This window comes from Neodiprion lecontei, chromosome 2 (genome assembly GCF_021901455.1).
Source record: "Neodiprion lecontei isolate iyNeoLeco1 chromosome 2, iyNeoLeco1.1, whole genome shotgun sequence".
Taxonomy (NCBI): Eukaryota; Metazoa; Arthropoda; class Insecta; order Hymenoptera; family Diprionidae; genus Neodiprion; species Neodiprion lecontei.
Window position 1 is genome coordinate 43,519,068 of NC_060261.1, and position 15,635 is coordinate 43,534,702.

At 42.7% G+C, this 15,635-nt stretch overlaps 1 protein-coding gene across 1 annotated transcript in view; it reads left to right on the plus strand.

Annotated features, from left to right (window-relative positions):
- The window catches only part of LOC107220780, an 81,572-nt gene that overhangs the window by 3,660 nt on the left and 62,277 nt on the right, over positions 1-15,635 (plus strand). The window contains exon 2 of the mRNA XM_015659509.2: positions 12,481-12,579. Within this exon, the coding sequence (XP_015514995.2) occupies positions 12,500-12,579 (80 nt within the window). The 5' untranslated portion in view covers positions 12,481-12,499. The remainder of the gene's footprint in view (positions 1-12,480; positions 12,580-15,635) is intronic.

Here is a 15,635-nt window from a genome sequence, read left to right on the forward strand (position 1 = left end):
AGAATTATTTACACCGAACGAAACATTGGACTCAACTTACGATGGAGACATCCGATCTCTAAGATATAACTAATTTTCATGAAAAAAAAGCAAGTTTGTCAGTAAAGTTGGGTTGAAATGAATCCTGGAAAATGTCTGTTTTCATCTGGGAAATTGGGAAATGTTGGAATATTTGATACGTTTACGACGCTAGACACCCTGAACATGGAACACCATTCAGCACTATGAACGATGAATTCTATCAAACGTCGAGCTTTTTCGCGGCGATCGAAGTAAATCATCGATCGCAAAAATAAATACTTGAGTTCTGTGGTGTGACGCTGAGTACTAGCCGCTTTCCAAGGACGAATCTGGATCACGGCCCTCGGAATTGAGAAGAAAGAATTTTTTTTCATCTCGTTGAATTCGTGCCTCGAAATGTGCAATTAGAAAAGTAAAAAACAAATAGCAGGAATTTCGCAAAATAATTCTACTTAACGAAAGTAGTTGTTCGTTCGGTCGAAATAATCGAAGAATTATCTTCGAATCCGATTTCATAATTAATTAACCGAGGTCGACTCGTCGCGGGCATTCCACGTTACGACGACATTCAGAAATTATACCCAAGTGGGGACAAGAATCCGCGAAGGCGTGTGAAGTTGAAAAAATTGGACTCCTTGGGGGGGGGGGGATCCCGATCTCGGTTCCGTCCGTCGCGACGGCGTCGCGTGCGAATTAAGTCAGCACTTAGAGGCGGTGCGAAGGGTTCAAGGTCGCCTTGGCTAATTTGCCATTGGAGTCGTCGTCCTTCTCTCTCGCTCTCGCGCGGGTGGGTTTAAATATAAGTCCAGGCGACGCGCGGCATCCGCGGTCACGGGGTTGGAGCCCATGTAACGCGTCTCATGATATATTTACCATCGGTTGCTCCGCGGGTTCACTAGCCTCGTAGGTAGGCATGCACGCACACCCACACGCGCATTCCTGACGTAAAACGACAATTTACGCCACCGTCCGCCCCCGATGGGAATATGCGAATATGCGAATATGCGAATATGCGAATACGCGTGTGTTCGCGCCTCCTCGTGTAGGCGACGCCTCTGCAGATCCCGTTGTAATACAGGCACGTCGCGGGTTCACCATGGGATATACGTCCACCTGTCCCGTAACAAAACCCCATTCGTCCTGCTGGCCTTTCTATTCGTCGCAATTCCGCACCCCGTGTTTTATTATGATTCTTTGCACGCGTGCACTAATGTATCAACGATTATTTGTATTCGGTATTGAAATATACACACCGTCAGTCATTTTTCCGAAGGAACAAAGTGCAGAGTTTGGTTTATATATATATATAAACACATATATATCAGCAGTTATTGACATTGAAACAATTCCACCGTACTCGGAACATTGCGAAAACATTGAATTCATTCCAAAGCCACTGTTTTCGGTTGGACAAATTTTCGATATACTTCCTGTACCTGTCCAGATAACCGTAAGACGAGCAAATTGTACGAAATTTAATTTCCACATTATATTTATATATGTATATCTCGGTTGGAAATGATGAGTGGGAGTCAAATCGAACGAAAGTTATGCAATGTACGAGGCGCTTAACGAGGCCGCGCTCTCCTGAAATCCGAATTTTAAAACACTTGGAAAAAGTAAAGACACATCGCAATTATTTCGATACTAAATCTCCACCCCATGTACGATAATTAGGTATATATAACATAAGCCTCGCGCGATAAGGTTAACAAAAAAAGAGGGTGGGCATTCCGTGTGTAACAAAATGTTTGACACCTATTAGAAGATGAAGATTTTATAACTTCAAAAGATGAATAAGAAAAATAATTTTTAAAAATATCATTATTATTGGATCGCTTTTTGACGTAAGAATGAACATGAGAGCTCATCGCAATATTGCAATATCTCTCTGAATAGATATTTTTCGACCCGTATCAATAATAATAATTTCTTTTTTTCTTAGATTATTCTTCTCATTCACCTCTCGAAGTTACGAAATCCTCATCTTCCGACAGGTGTAAAAAAATTTGTTACATTCTTTGAGATTAATGATAAAGCCGATCTGAGTCATCGACGTAGAATCTCGATCGAGATGTCATGGAATGCCCCATGTATAATGTATATATACATATAACAAGCCGTGGCTCGCACGGTCGTTTCCTCCGACGAAAAACCTCAAGATCTATCCGCCGCGATGAAGAAGAACCTCCGGGCTTCGACCCCGGATCATGAATCAGCGGCCCAGAATGTCGTCGGTCGAGCCGTCGCGTCGTCAGAGGTCTTGCGGCGCTTTTTTACTTGTCATACTTACCTGCGTCCGAGGCGGCATGTCTCGTAGTCGCGAGAACCGTTTGATATTGGGAAAAATTTTCGCACCTCGTTCCCCGGTTTTCGACTGGCCGCGCGTGCGGGAGATTCGAGCCTCCGTCCTCCGGCCTAGATTCTTTCCGTCTTCTTTCCTTCTTCCATTTTATTTATAGAGATGGACTTGGGCGTCCGTAGGTACATACACTTGGGAATAATATACGCACTCGTTATAACCTCGCACCTGACTTTCGGCCAGAAAATAGTTGCTCATTGTTATCCCTCCGTGGCTACGTTGCGGGCTAGAATCGTTGTTGTTGAACGCTTTCGTTCTCTTTTTAGAATTCCACCCGTTCTTCTTCTTCTTCTTCCTCTTCCTCTTCCTCTTCGCGTCACTAAAGCCCCCGTTACCGGATGATGAATAACAATCTGTCAAGAAACATAATTATTATACGACTACTCGGTGTTTGGCACTAGTTATCGCGCGAGATTATACATGTATGTACCATACCACTTTGTTTTTTTTTTTTTTTTTATCTCATTCCCAACGACTCCACGATAATGTTCTTTTCGTCATAATAATTGCGCAATATTCAGGGACGCCGAGATGAGTGAGAATTTTCCAGCAATTAGTAGCGCCATGGATTCTTCTTGCGACGACAGTCGGGTCAAAGTTGATTGTAATTTTTTGTAAAATTGGTAACGTGACGTTTTTTTCAATCGCTAATCACGAATCTAAAGTCGGATTTGCAAAATTTAAATATGGCGTATTCAACAAGTCGAAAAACCTGAAAATATTTGGATTTTGATGAAAATTGGTACTCGTCGGTTTGTTGGGTGGCTGAGCACGAATCTGAAGTCAGATTATGATATCCAATATGACGTTCCAATATGGCGGAAAAGAATCTAAAAATATTCCGATTTTGGTAAAAATTGGTAGGCGGATGTTTCTTGTTTGTAACAGTGGATCCACTCTAGTGGTTCGAAATAATAAAAATCGTCATATTTTCATGCAACACGGTATCCGAGGGCCTTAAAATTATTAATCACGAATCTGAATCTGTAGTTCGATATTCGAATTGGATATTATTCGTTTTTCCCTCCAAAAACTTGGAACTAACAGTGCGAGAACGGGAAGTTCGAGAGCTGGCTCACGGCCAGTCCAAAGCCGCTTGTTTCTGTTGCGGACAACTGCGTTACGTACGATCCTAGGTGTACGTAGTAACGCAAATTTTTCTCAAATATAAATTAGGCGTAGTAATAATAATAATGATAATGATAATGATGATAAAAATAATCGCTACAGATCGCATGCCCAAGCCATAACAAGTTGTACCTACACGTACAGAGTTGGGCAAGATTACGCAATGAGCATTTTATTTCCCGCGCGAAACCGGCCATTCGCCCCACTTACGTACGCAACGGAATCTGCGACGGACTTTTTCCCTGCTACGATGTACCGGCACTTCTGAACTATACCGGATACAAAACTTCTTTATGTAAGCCAAAACGTGATACGATAGATAGTAACACGCATACCTAAGATGATTTTCACATGCACGCATCGTCGTTCACGCGAACACGTACGTATATTTCGTGCAGACGATACGTGGGTGGATGGGTCATAGAAGTTAATTAATAAGCCAGAACCATGCCCGTAATTTTGGTCCGATATCGCGGGCCTATCTTTGTATCCAATTTGGGCGCGATCAGGCAAAGTTCATTGATTATTTTCCCCGAAACCCGACAAATTCTTGGCGACGGTTTTCGCCCGTGAAATTATTAATACCGAACAGAGGTTTCATCGAGACGATGAATCGTAGAGTTTACGACAAACGAGAAGTCAAACGAACCGGCGAACGAAAGAAATTTTTTCTCGCTACTCTCTGACTCTTGTCAAAATATATCGACCGTGTACGCGGTGTAAATTTTCAAAGAAAAGATCCTTTCTCCAGAAACCTTGCGAACGTTTATGAACCTCACTCAACGGCCAGTAAATTATTGCCGTGGGTATGTAAAAAATACCGTACAGATCGTGTCATTCTGTACACGTCTCTGGGCAATCTGCAATTTCAATAAATTAGTCGCATTCTTTTCTTCTTTCCTTTTTCTTTTTCTCCCACTTTCTGCGGTGTAAAAGCGATTCGGCGACTCCGCTTCGGCTGCTACTCAAAACCCCGCAGGAAGGCAGCGCAGTCGCCGCTAATCTCGCATAATTTGCATCGAACACCTACGCAGCTATAAACAATATATATATTTTCATTTTCATTTTCATCTACATCGTCATCGTCATCATCCATCTCCAGCCACAGCGAGGAATAGCGAGCATCGCTCAATCCGTGCGCTCGAATCACGTCGTTCCGTTGACCTTTCAACTTTTAGGTATCCATAGGCGTACGCGTGGAAAGCGGCGCTTATCAATGAGCCTCGAATGGTACGCGGGATTACGACCTTCTCCTCTTCTTCTCCTCCGTTTGCATCGTCCGACTGTCGCATTCCGAGCCAATTAATCACCGCTAAACAAACTGCGGCTAAGATTGCAAATATTATTGGGATTGAAAAATCAATCCGCATCGCGCAGCAGCAAAGCGATCCGATAAACTATACATGGGTATCCGTCGCTGGCGATATTTATGCACTTATTGCTGATCGGAGCGCGCGTTCGTGTTTTCTAGCGTCTTGTACGTATGACTTATGTGTAAAGTGCGTCGCAAATCGCCCGAGGCGACACACATAATACGCTTATTATTATTTATCGATAGCCGAGAACCGCCTACTTGTGCATGCATACATTATACGTTGTTCTCCTCTTCCTCCAACTCTCTCTCTCTCTCCCTTCGATATAATTATCTCCGCATGCTTGCAGAGTAGATGGGAAGGTCTGTGTGCGCTAGTTTGTCAATCGTTGGTTGGTTAGTTCGTAAACAAGAGGTCTACCTACAATCTACTACTCTGTGTAACATTGTACGTAGGTGTGCGCAAAACCTCTTTATAATTCTCATCCATATCAGTTTGCCCCGATAGATTTCTTTCGACGACTGATTTAATAATAGCTTCAAAGTACGGCGTAGGTATTGTAGAAAAAATATTAATAATAATAATAATAAATCAATAAAGTAATACATATTTATCGTACTCTCATCATTCGAAGAAGAGCTTCGCGCGATGAGCAACAATTTTTGTATTTTATTATTGTTGTTGTTGCTGTTGTTGCTGTTAATTGAGAGTTCACGGTTTTATTGCAAACTTATTCGATCGTCATTTCGAATACAGATATTGTCAGATTATACAGTAAATACTTTGGATCGTGTAATTTTCATTTCGATTTCATACCTATCCATAAGAGTTGAAGAATTTGAATATTTCTGTATAAAAATACGTAAATTCAGTACAGTTTGTACGAGAGACCGAGAAAATTGCCGTCACTGTTTGCATGTAACATAGATTCCGCATCACTTTTTAATATAATTTATTGTCAGACGTTACAATTCCGACAGCAGGGTAAGCGCAGTTTTAAATCTATCACATAACAAATGTAGGTATATTATACGTAACATATAAGTGTACAATAAAATTAGCATTCGGTGCTATAATACACAGCAAAGTAAAATCTCTCTACTTGGCATAACAATACAACAACAACAACAACAGGCGCGTAAGGATCCGCGGCTTGCAGCTTTGATCCGTACATGGTAATTCCGCCGTCCGGACGACTCGGCTTCATTCAACCTGGCATCTATCATTTCGCGATATTTCGTCGGCGGGAGTTGCACAAAATTATTTTACTCCCCGAGGCAGGCTGCGCAATCGTTCGATCGTCCGCGCATATCGCATTTTCGAATTATCGCCGCAATTCCCCGACTCCGATTATGCGACGTGGTAATTGTACGATATTGGAATCGCATTCCGTGCCCGCCATGCCTCCCGGGTAATCGCGAATAGAGCTGCTGTTGCTGCGCAGAACATGCACCGGGGATATTTTTGCCCGTGGAAATAGCGAAGAATAATTGTGTAAGTGCGGTGCATTTGCGGCCAACTCTGTACGTATGTATACGTATACGTATCAGGCCTAATACGTATACGTACGATACGACGCGCATAGCTGCACCGCGGCGGGATGGATAAACTATGCGCTAGATAGAGACAATGTTGACTTACTTGGGAAACAAAGTGGCGATACCGATGCTTCTTTCCCTGACGCATCATCTGGCCAATGTCCAACTATGTTATAGCATAGGTGTATAGCTCCTCTGCATCTATCCGTGACATACGGATACACGCAACGTAGCTATTGAAAATTTCTCGATCATCTTTTCCCCCTCATCGTTTGTTATACCGATAATCCGTTGAACTCCATCCTATTTCTCGAGAACTAATTATAAGTCCTTGTGATTAAAAGACGTATTGTAAGCGATTCTGGCCGGAATTATCCTCGTTACTGATTCAATTTTATCGTAATTATTACATCTCCGTTGTTCCGTTCGCCAAGCTTTCGCGAATTAACGTTTTTCAAACGACGATCTCTGCAGACTGCGAGTGCTCGGTGACGGGGGAAAAAAATCCTAGCGGCAGTTTGGTTTTGACCGATTCTTACATCATTCCACTTGCCTGCAGTTATAGCACGATTACACGCCTGCACCTATTTTATACGGACTGAAACGGAGTCGTATTTATGCGCTGTTTGAAGGTTGACTAGGTCAGGCGAATTACGCAATCGACTTTGAACGGTGCACCTTGAAACTGGCGAGGAGAAAAAAAAGAGAGGAAAAAAATGCAAGAAGTCGAGAGAGTAAAAGAACTGCGTTAATTTCAAAGAACCGCGGAACGCTGCGACGGTCTTACATGTATGATATGCATAATTAACGCAGATGCTATACAGCTGAATATCACGATCTTCGAGGATCGTTAATATTCATCGATCCTCCAATTGATATCCAACAAGTTTCACCAAATTCTTTGTTCCTACCTCGTTTTTATTCACGGATAAACAAGAATTACACAACCGCGATACAGAGGGCGAACTGATATTTTATCCTTAAAATTATTCGCATCCTTGCGAGATAAACAATAACCCTGACTTCAGCCAAAGGTGAACCTGTACGTAGTCTAGGGTGGTTCATTTTTTTTACTTACTTTTTTTTTTCTCAAGGTGTCACGCGAAAAATTTGTGACAAATACTCGAAAAAAAAAAATTGTCGTAAAACCTGAAAGAGGCAGGAAAGTATTTAGAGGTCGCTATCGATTATTGTAATATTAGTTTCTTTTTTTTCGTATCTATATACATGTACAAAAGTCCGTAAAGTGTACGCGTAAAAGTAGACAAAAAATATTACAATAACGGGTAGCAATCTCTAAATATTTTCCCATCTCCTCCAGGTTTTACGATAGTTTTATTGTTTTTTTTTTTGTTTTTCGGTATTCGTCACAAATTTTCCGAACGACACCTTAAGTTAAAAAATGAGCCAGACTAAAGTAGTCGTGATATATAATACACATTGCCAAGAAGAATAATCGCGGTTTTTTCGACTCATTTTTTGCGCTCGTTCTTTATCGTTCCGGATTTTCCGAAGCGCCAGTCCTTGAATAAAAGCTGCAAGCCTTTCGAAGATGCGACGAGGAGCAGCTGATCCAGACGTAGAGGGAAACGCGCGGCTTACAAGTAACTATCAACTTTTTCACCACTGTTTACCAGATGCACCTGGCGCAGGTGCAGACGACGTCGACGTCGACGATCGCCTCAAGCCTCGCTCACTCGGAGATGATGCTAATTACGCAACGAGCCTCGTTCGTACACTAAAATAGCCGTGTAAACCTTCCCGACCGCGTATTATTACCACATCGATGCGGAACATGTTTTTCAAAACTCTTCGAAGAAGTTCGCTTCGCCGCATTTCGCGCAGCCCGCCTGCTGCAGTTGCTACGATTTTAATTTCTTCTGCAACATTTATTATTTATCGTCTTCCAGAACACGAGTTGTACGACATCGCGAACTCGCGATTTCCTTTTGGTAAAACAGACGACATTTTCAGGGGTAGTAATATATTTACTCGGGAACGAATAACGAATTTGAAACGCAACGAAACGCTCGATTTCGGGTTAATTCTGAAACGCAATTTATCGATCCACGATCAACGTTGCAATTTTTCCTAGAGAAAAAAACAATTCACTTCCTTTCAACGGGGTTTTCAATTACCAAATCTTGTCCTTTAGTCGATCCGGATAAGTTCGGGATGAAAGAAAGGAATCCCTCGGCAAAATTCAGGGGCATCTGTTGGAACGATCGAAATTTTTATCGATCGGATAGCAGAATTGCTCGTAACTAGAACAAACACTGTACCCATGTTCGTGAAGTATAACCGTGTAATTTTCTCGCGCCTGATTCTCAGTTCCGATACCCTTAAAACTCGCGTCATCGGCATACAACGATTAGATCTATTTCCTAGGCGTTCGCATGGCTGCGCCGCACAACCGTAAGCAAGCAGGTGAACCGTGTTTTTTTATACGTATATTTATGACCTCTCATCGGTGCACAAACATTGTTGCGTTACACGATTCGCGCATCAAGCACGATGCACGTACCTATACGTATACACGCGTAGCGTTGTCAACGTGTCATTTCGAGTAACCGACGGCTTATCGTCTCGTGCTGCATGCCACGGGTCTCAACGCGCGCTTATAATTATAATTGCACTCCTCGGTTATACTGCAGCTTACGTAAATCCTCCGAAGTTTATCGCTACGTGGCTCGTTTATCGCGAACTGAATTTTATGGAAAACTTTTAACAATCGTTCGACTTTCAGCCACCTTACGTCACGGTAAATACGACGATCCAAACGACCCGCGACGCTGTAATTTACTAATTTTCATCTCGCGTTGTCACGATTACCATTTCATTGTATATTTTATTCTCTTACTCGGAAATCGATCGCGACTTTTTGCTCATCGAGTATAAAATCAGGGAAGCTAATAAAATATCAGTTCGATTCTATTTCAAGCATCGCGTACGGTTTACGGTTTGGCAATTTCTAGCTCCGTACTTCGGAATATTGACCGATTGGTAGCTCGGATACGGCACGAATTCTCAAATGAAATATAATTGCGGTCGAATCAACGTTCGACAATTTATTCTTAACGTCGAAACGATTCCCGAAATACGTCGTTGATATGCCTGGTCTGCATGCAAAGAGATTACAACTGGGGATAATTCTTCAACGCCTCCGGTTCAAAACCTGTTCCAAGTCTGGTTTTTCAAGCTGACAAAGCATCGTGCGTAACTGTATTCGTACTATGCAACGTGTTTCCTTCCTGTCTGCCCCTATCTTAACCTCACTCGATAATAGTGCGACATGCGGGTACTTGCGCCGATTTGTCCGATACGTCGCGTGAAAATTAAATTCATTGCCGATCGGTCGTCCCAAGGCCAAAGTCGTTGGTTTTGTTGACCAACCTGCGTTGCTAATTTCTGGATAATTAGACGCGACGGAGCAGTCGTTTCAATGAAAAAAAAAAAAAAAAAAAAAACTGCTCCGATCATCGTTCGTTCATTCATTCGTACCAAGAAACGACGTCAACGTTGAATATTGCAAAAAGTGATTGCACCGTGTTATAGAACGGAACTCCTCGAGATTCTAAATTCTGCCGTCGCGTCGGCGTCATGCCAACTGCGTTTTCAAGAGATAATTCAGATTGCGTAAATGAGTCTTAGAGAGGTGCGACTTGTTTGGCTACTGTGTAACCTCTGAGTTACCGTTCACCACTCGGTATTCGTCGAGGAAGGTGGCTCAGGTTATCGCAAACTTATCGTTAACGTCATTCAATTAATTGTAAGCTGCCCCGGTCACGGTGGCCGTAAACGTTCAAGTTGCGGAAGATACGGGGACTTTGGTCAATAAAACTTGTACTGTAACAACGACGATAAGGGTGCGTAGAATGGAATCTTCCTGATCTTTGTGTTCGTTTTCATAAACACGGTTTGGCCGCGACTCAAGATTTCCCGCAATATTTCGAAGCATCTCGAGAATTCCGTAAGCAACTTTAACCGGGTAGGCACCAACCTCCAAGTCCACGGTTACCTACCTAGTCCCAATAAATTACCCGACCGGCTTGGTCCGGTTACTTGGAAATTTCGAGACATTTGATACCTACTGGCTCAATTATTATACGTATACCGCGTATTCGTACAATCTGACGTACCTAAGTAGATTATCGAGGAACAGACAGCAGTTGAAAGCGATTACTATCTCGGTAAAGAAACAGGCGGTATTTTCTTACTCCTGCGCCGCAGGCGTAGAGGTTTTTTTTCTTCCATAAACTCGGATAAGGTATTCGCAGACTGCGCTGCAACGGCGTGCGGAAGTCTGAAGGAACTCTTCAACACAGTCATCGACGAGCGAATCGACATCGACGACGTTCCGACGTCTGCAAAGTACACGCTGCACCGGATTCAACCGTTTCGATCGCGTACCCACCCACCTACCTATATCGATACGGGAACGCGCGTGCAAAGTGAATGAAAGACAGTCCTGTTCCAACGCGACGTGGCAAATGCAAGGCGTCGTACCTTATACCTACTCGTTGTTTATCCACACCAGTCTCAGGAAAGAAGCAGTGTAAAAAAGTACACTCAGCATATCGCTTTGGGAGGAGCTCGGCGATACAAAGCGCAGAGGAGAGGAGAGCGAGTGCAACGGCCATGGTGCTCTTGCACGCTGCTGCACTCTCCTTCTACATATTCGTGTGTGTGTACGATGCGTTTCGTTGCGAAAGCCTCCGAGTCGTCGTCGTCGTCGTCGGTGTCAACGGCCCGTCGTGTAAACAAACCTGAACAAACGGATAATACCTGCATACGGTACGGGTGTAATATCGTACTAGCTGACTTCACCTGGCGCCATTTTTTTTTATAAGATAACTCGATCCGTACTACCGAGCTTTGGAAGACCGGTGCTACACGGCGCGACGAGTCGAGGATCGAAACGATACTAAAATGCTTGAATCTCCTCACGAATGATTGACCTTTTTTGGTTGCGTATCCGTTTGATTCTTACTTCGAAAGGTACCAAGATATTAATTTCTAGTGTCTGACCCTATGGAAAAACCACAATTCGTGCCGTCGGTTTATAATTTTGGAAAATAAAAGGGTCAATAAACGGTGCTCTTACAACCTTAGCTATTCGCGGCGTTTCTCTCGCGGTTTTCATCACCTAGAATTAAATATTTTTAACGTCGATAAAACGAGTCGCCTGCACCCGGAAGTTTGGAGCGAATAACGTTGCCGCCTGCTACGAGCGATACCCTCGTTCTTCATCCTCGCGGGACCTTCGGGGACTTTATCGGGCCAACAATGCGTTCAGGATGTGGTAAAGGCGGTACAACCCACGTAGATATGACAAATGGAGCCCACTTTTCGTACAACTAGCTAAATTTCGTCACGAACCTTCGGACGTGACAAAATCGTTACTGCGACAACACCGCGGTGCAATTAAAAAGAATTTACCGAGACGAGGGAGAGATTTCATCGCTGCTCTCAAATCAACGCAATCTTAACTTCTGTTTTTTAACGTTCGCCGTGTGATCGTGGTTGTTCGGAGAAATTCTTTCAAATCCCAACGACCGAAAATTATACCTTACGTCGTCGTGGCTTTCATTGCGAAAGTTTGAACTTGAACTGAAAAACGTGCAAAGAAAGGGGGGTAATCGCGTCTTGAAAATTTTTTACATCATTATTCGCAAGTATTATACAATACCAGCTAATTCTACGCCGTCCGGATGAAAGGAAAACGGTGTATAAAATTATATACGCATATAATGCAGATTCACGTGCGCAAAAAGGGCAATGACACGTTTTCCCCCCCTGCAGGTACACAAATCCGACGTATTATAATCGTGTAAAAGCGTTTCTTTGGGTATGCAGAAAAAAAAAAAAAAAAAAAAAAACCGCTAGTAAACAAAGTAATTTCGCGTTTTCACCGCGGTATTAACTCGGCACACGAGGCGATCGCCTCCAGAATTCGAGGACGATGTCACGTCGTTTTATACATACACGCTGATAATATTTGCTGCAGCAGCTTAATATAGACTTTTATTTTCACTTGACGACGTGTCTCATATTCTCGTCTCACCGCGTGGAGTCGGCGCTCGTGTCGTTTCGCTATTCAATTCAATTTTTGTTGCAGAACCTGCAGCTCTGAAGAGATGAAGGACGAGCTGGAGGACGACGAGTCCGGAGCCACTTCCTCCGGAAGTATTCCCGAGAGCACAACCTCGTCTTACAGGTAAGGCGACTACTTCGTTTTCATTCTTCCCCCCTGACTCGAGGCACGTTGCTCTGATTATCGCTTGCGTATCGAACGGAATTTGAGGTGTAATCGATTGTCACGCGAACGAATATGTTTCAGGTGTTAGGGTGGTCCTTAAAAAAGTCATTTTCCTTTACCCTTATATATAATATTGTCTACAACTCTCAGCTGAAGTACAAGAAGCAAAATCATGGAAATTCTCGATCCCACGTAAATTGACCGGCACATCCTCGCACAAGCTCGGAGAAGACTGATTTTTTTTTTTAACGATATCGAAACTATCGGATGTTGCACGCTCCGTAACGGTGAAATGGTAAACCTTGCCTACCGTAGGGCTCGACGCGTTATCGCGGAGAAATAATAATCTCGAGTGCCTGCGGCGGTTTGAAGAACAACGGAGCGATTGTCCGACTCTTCGCGTTATGATTATACCGATGCAGGGAGAGGAGTTGACGATAATCGAAAACTGATGGATTTTCTCGTCTATTTTCGGATCGTTGTATCGTCATCGTGAGATTGCGTTTGGTAATTTCAGCCTCTCTTCGTGCAAGAAAGAAATCTCGCAGCGAGCCGATTTTACGAGCTCGGGAAGTGAACGTGCTACGTGTAAAGTGCGATTACTTATAGGCTCCGCGCATGAAAAATGTAAGAATAAACGAATGGATAAGTAAAGAAAAATTCGGCAAACCGAACAACCGCACGCAGAGGAGTATTTTATCCGTTTTCCCTTGACGACGTCGGACGCCAAGTACGCTGTACCTACACAGATTTTTACAACCCGAGAACAAGATCGCTATCTTCACCACATCGATAACCGCCAGTAACCGTCGGCGAAACGATATTTCCCGTTTCCTCTCTGCCCTTCAACAGCCCTTCTCCCTTCTTTATTGCTCAAATAAATCAGGAACTTGCGAGACTGAAATTTCACTCTATGCCAAATTTATACAGCTGTAAAAAAGGAGAATACAATCAGTCGCCCCCGCGTCGAGTCCCGTAATCGGTTAGTTTGACCTCGACGTCTGCTGCATGTGGATCGTGTGACAAATTATCCGCCAAATATAATCCAATACGCGACTGCAGATTCGCTGGTTGGCGAAGAATAAAAAATTGCAAAAATTCGAACAAATTCGCTCACCTATAGTATAATGTGCGGACTATAATGATCGGGTTCGTCATTGCTCGTGGTGAAGACCCGATTGGATGGCACTATATCCAGCAGTGCTGGGCACAGTTCGGACGCAGGAAATCCTCATTGCCGTCGTAGACGACGAGCCTGTCTGCGGGTCTGTGCGAAATCACTTTGAATATAGGTATATTGCATAAATACGGTCCTACCCGTAACCTATCGCAATCTGCGTGACGGTGCGTACGTGTACGTACATAGATACGTTTAGATAGCGTCGAATATTTTTTTATCAACATTCAAGTCGAAAATATTGCTCGAAATGACGAAACAAAGACGCTGTCAAGTTTCAGCTCTTGATATTAATATTCGGGGTGCCTCGTGGCGAACAATATTTTATTATCGTCGTGAATGTTGAAAAAAAATAATTGTCTTTTTTTTTCTTTTGATACAGTACAATTGACATGTATCGTGCATACATTTTCCGAATAGCTCACTGTTCGTACGTGACGATATGTTTTATATCTGTGTATTTATGTATAAATAAACACAGATACAATTTGCGCGGGAAAAACATATTTATCCTACCTCAGAGGTCAGTCACGTGCAACATCACGCGAGGTTGAAGTTAGTAACGTTATCGTAACGAAAGATCGAGGAAAAAAATCCATACTTTCTTCATTTTACAATGGTTTTCAAGTTACCACTAAGATTTCGATTTATATGAGTGTGTTTCGTTTTATTACGGTTTACCGAATTGTTAAACAATCCCAAATCTGGAAATAATGATTTTTTTCCAGCACGAATCGTTACGATTACGTTACTAACTTCGATGCGATCGTATTACCGATTTGTTCCTTTTCTTGCTTCTTTTGTTATTATTTTTATCGCTTTTAACACTTTTTCCCGACAATGTGCTTCAGCGATTTTCCTACTCGCTCATCGAGTGCCGTTCTGCACCTATGTCGACCACGTACGTATAATTAACAACCTACATGTTTACACCGGAGCGAAAATAATTCGTTCCGTTCGCGAGATGTTTTATTATTATTGCAGTGTATATTTATAACGGGCAGCTTCGTTCGATTTGTATACTTTGTTATGTGTATAATATCAGGTGGTGGTAATCGACAAATTGTATAGATATATCTGTTACACGTGATCGTGGTTTTCTTTTTTTCTCCCCCTCTTTGGACTTTCTTCGAAACATCTGTAGTTATTTAAATAACCGCTGTTTCAAGTCATTGAAAATGATTTTCCGTTCTTCTATACGTGGAAACAGTTTCGGTAACTTTTTTTTCTAATCCCTATCTTGTTGCAATAAAAGCATTTGAAATATTTCAAATTTCGCTCCTTGTGTCGAATAATCGGGCTCGAAAATGTTACTCCTATACTTTGCCTCACGCTTTTCGTAAATTTTAAAAACTTTATTCGTCGGTATTAAAGCGGAATGATACTGCACAGATTAAACGACAGACTGATTCTCATGACTCTTCGCCAGACCTGATTTCGGAGCTAGTTGGAACAAGATGGAAAAATAACCGATGCATTGTCAGCAAACCGAGATAATATTCCAATTTGGCTTGACGATAATACGCACGATATACATTATATACGTGCTGCAGAGGAGAGTCCGTTTAACCTAACCTAACCCATTATACGTTCCTACCTATCGAAATCGTTATAATGACTGTATGTTTTTCAAGTGACGTCAGTGGCACTTGTCTCCGTCTCTCAGCCCGCATACAATCCGTACAGTGTGTAGGTAGGAATAACCCGTGTGCGCGTATACACATATTACAACACAAGCACGCATGTAGTACACATATCCCCTGCGCAATCTTCAACGCGTATACACTTATCTCGAGTACCGTCGGGTCGCTGCCGAATAACAAAACACCAATTACTT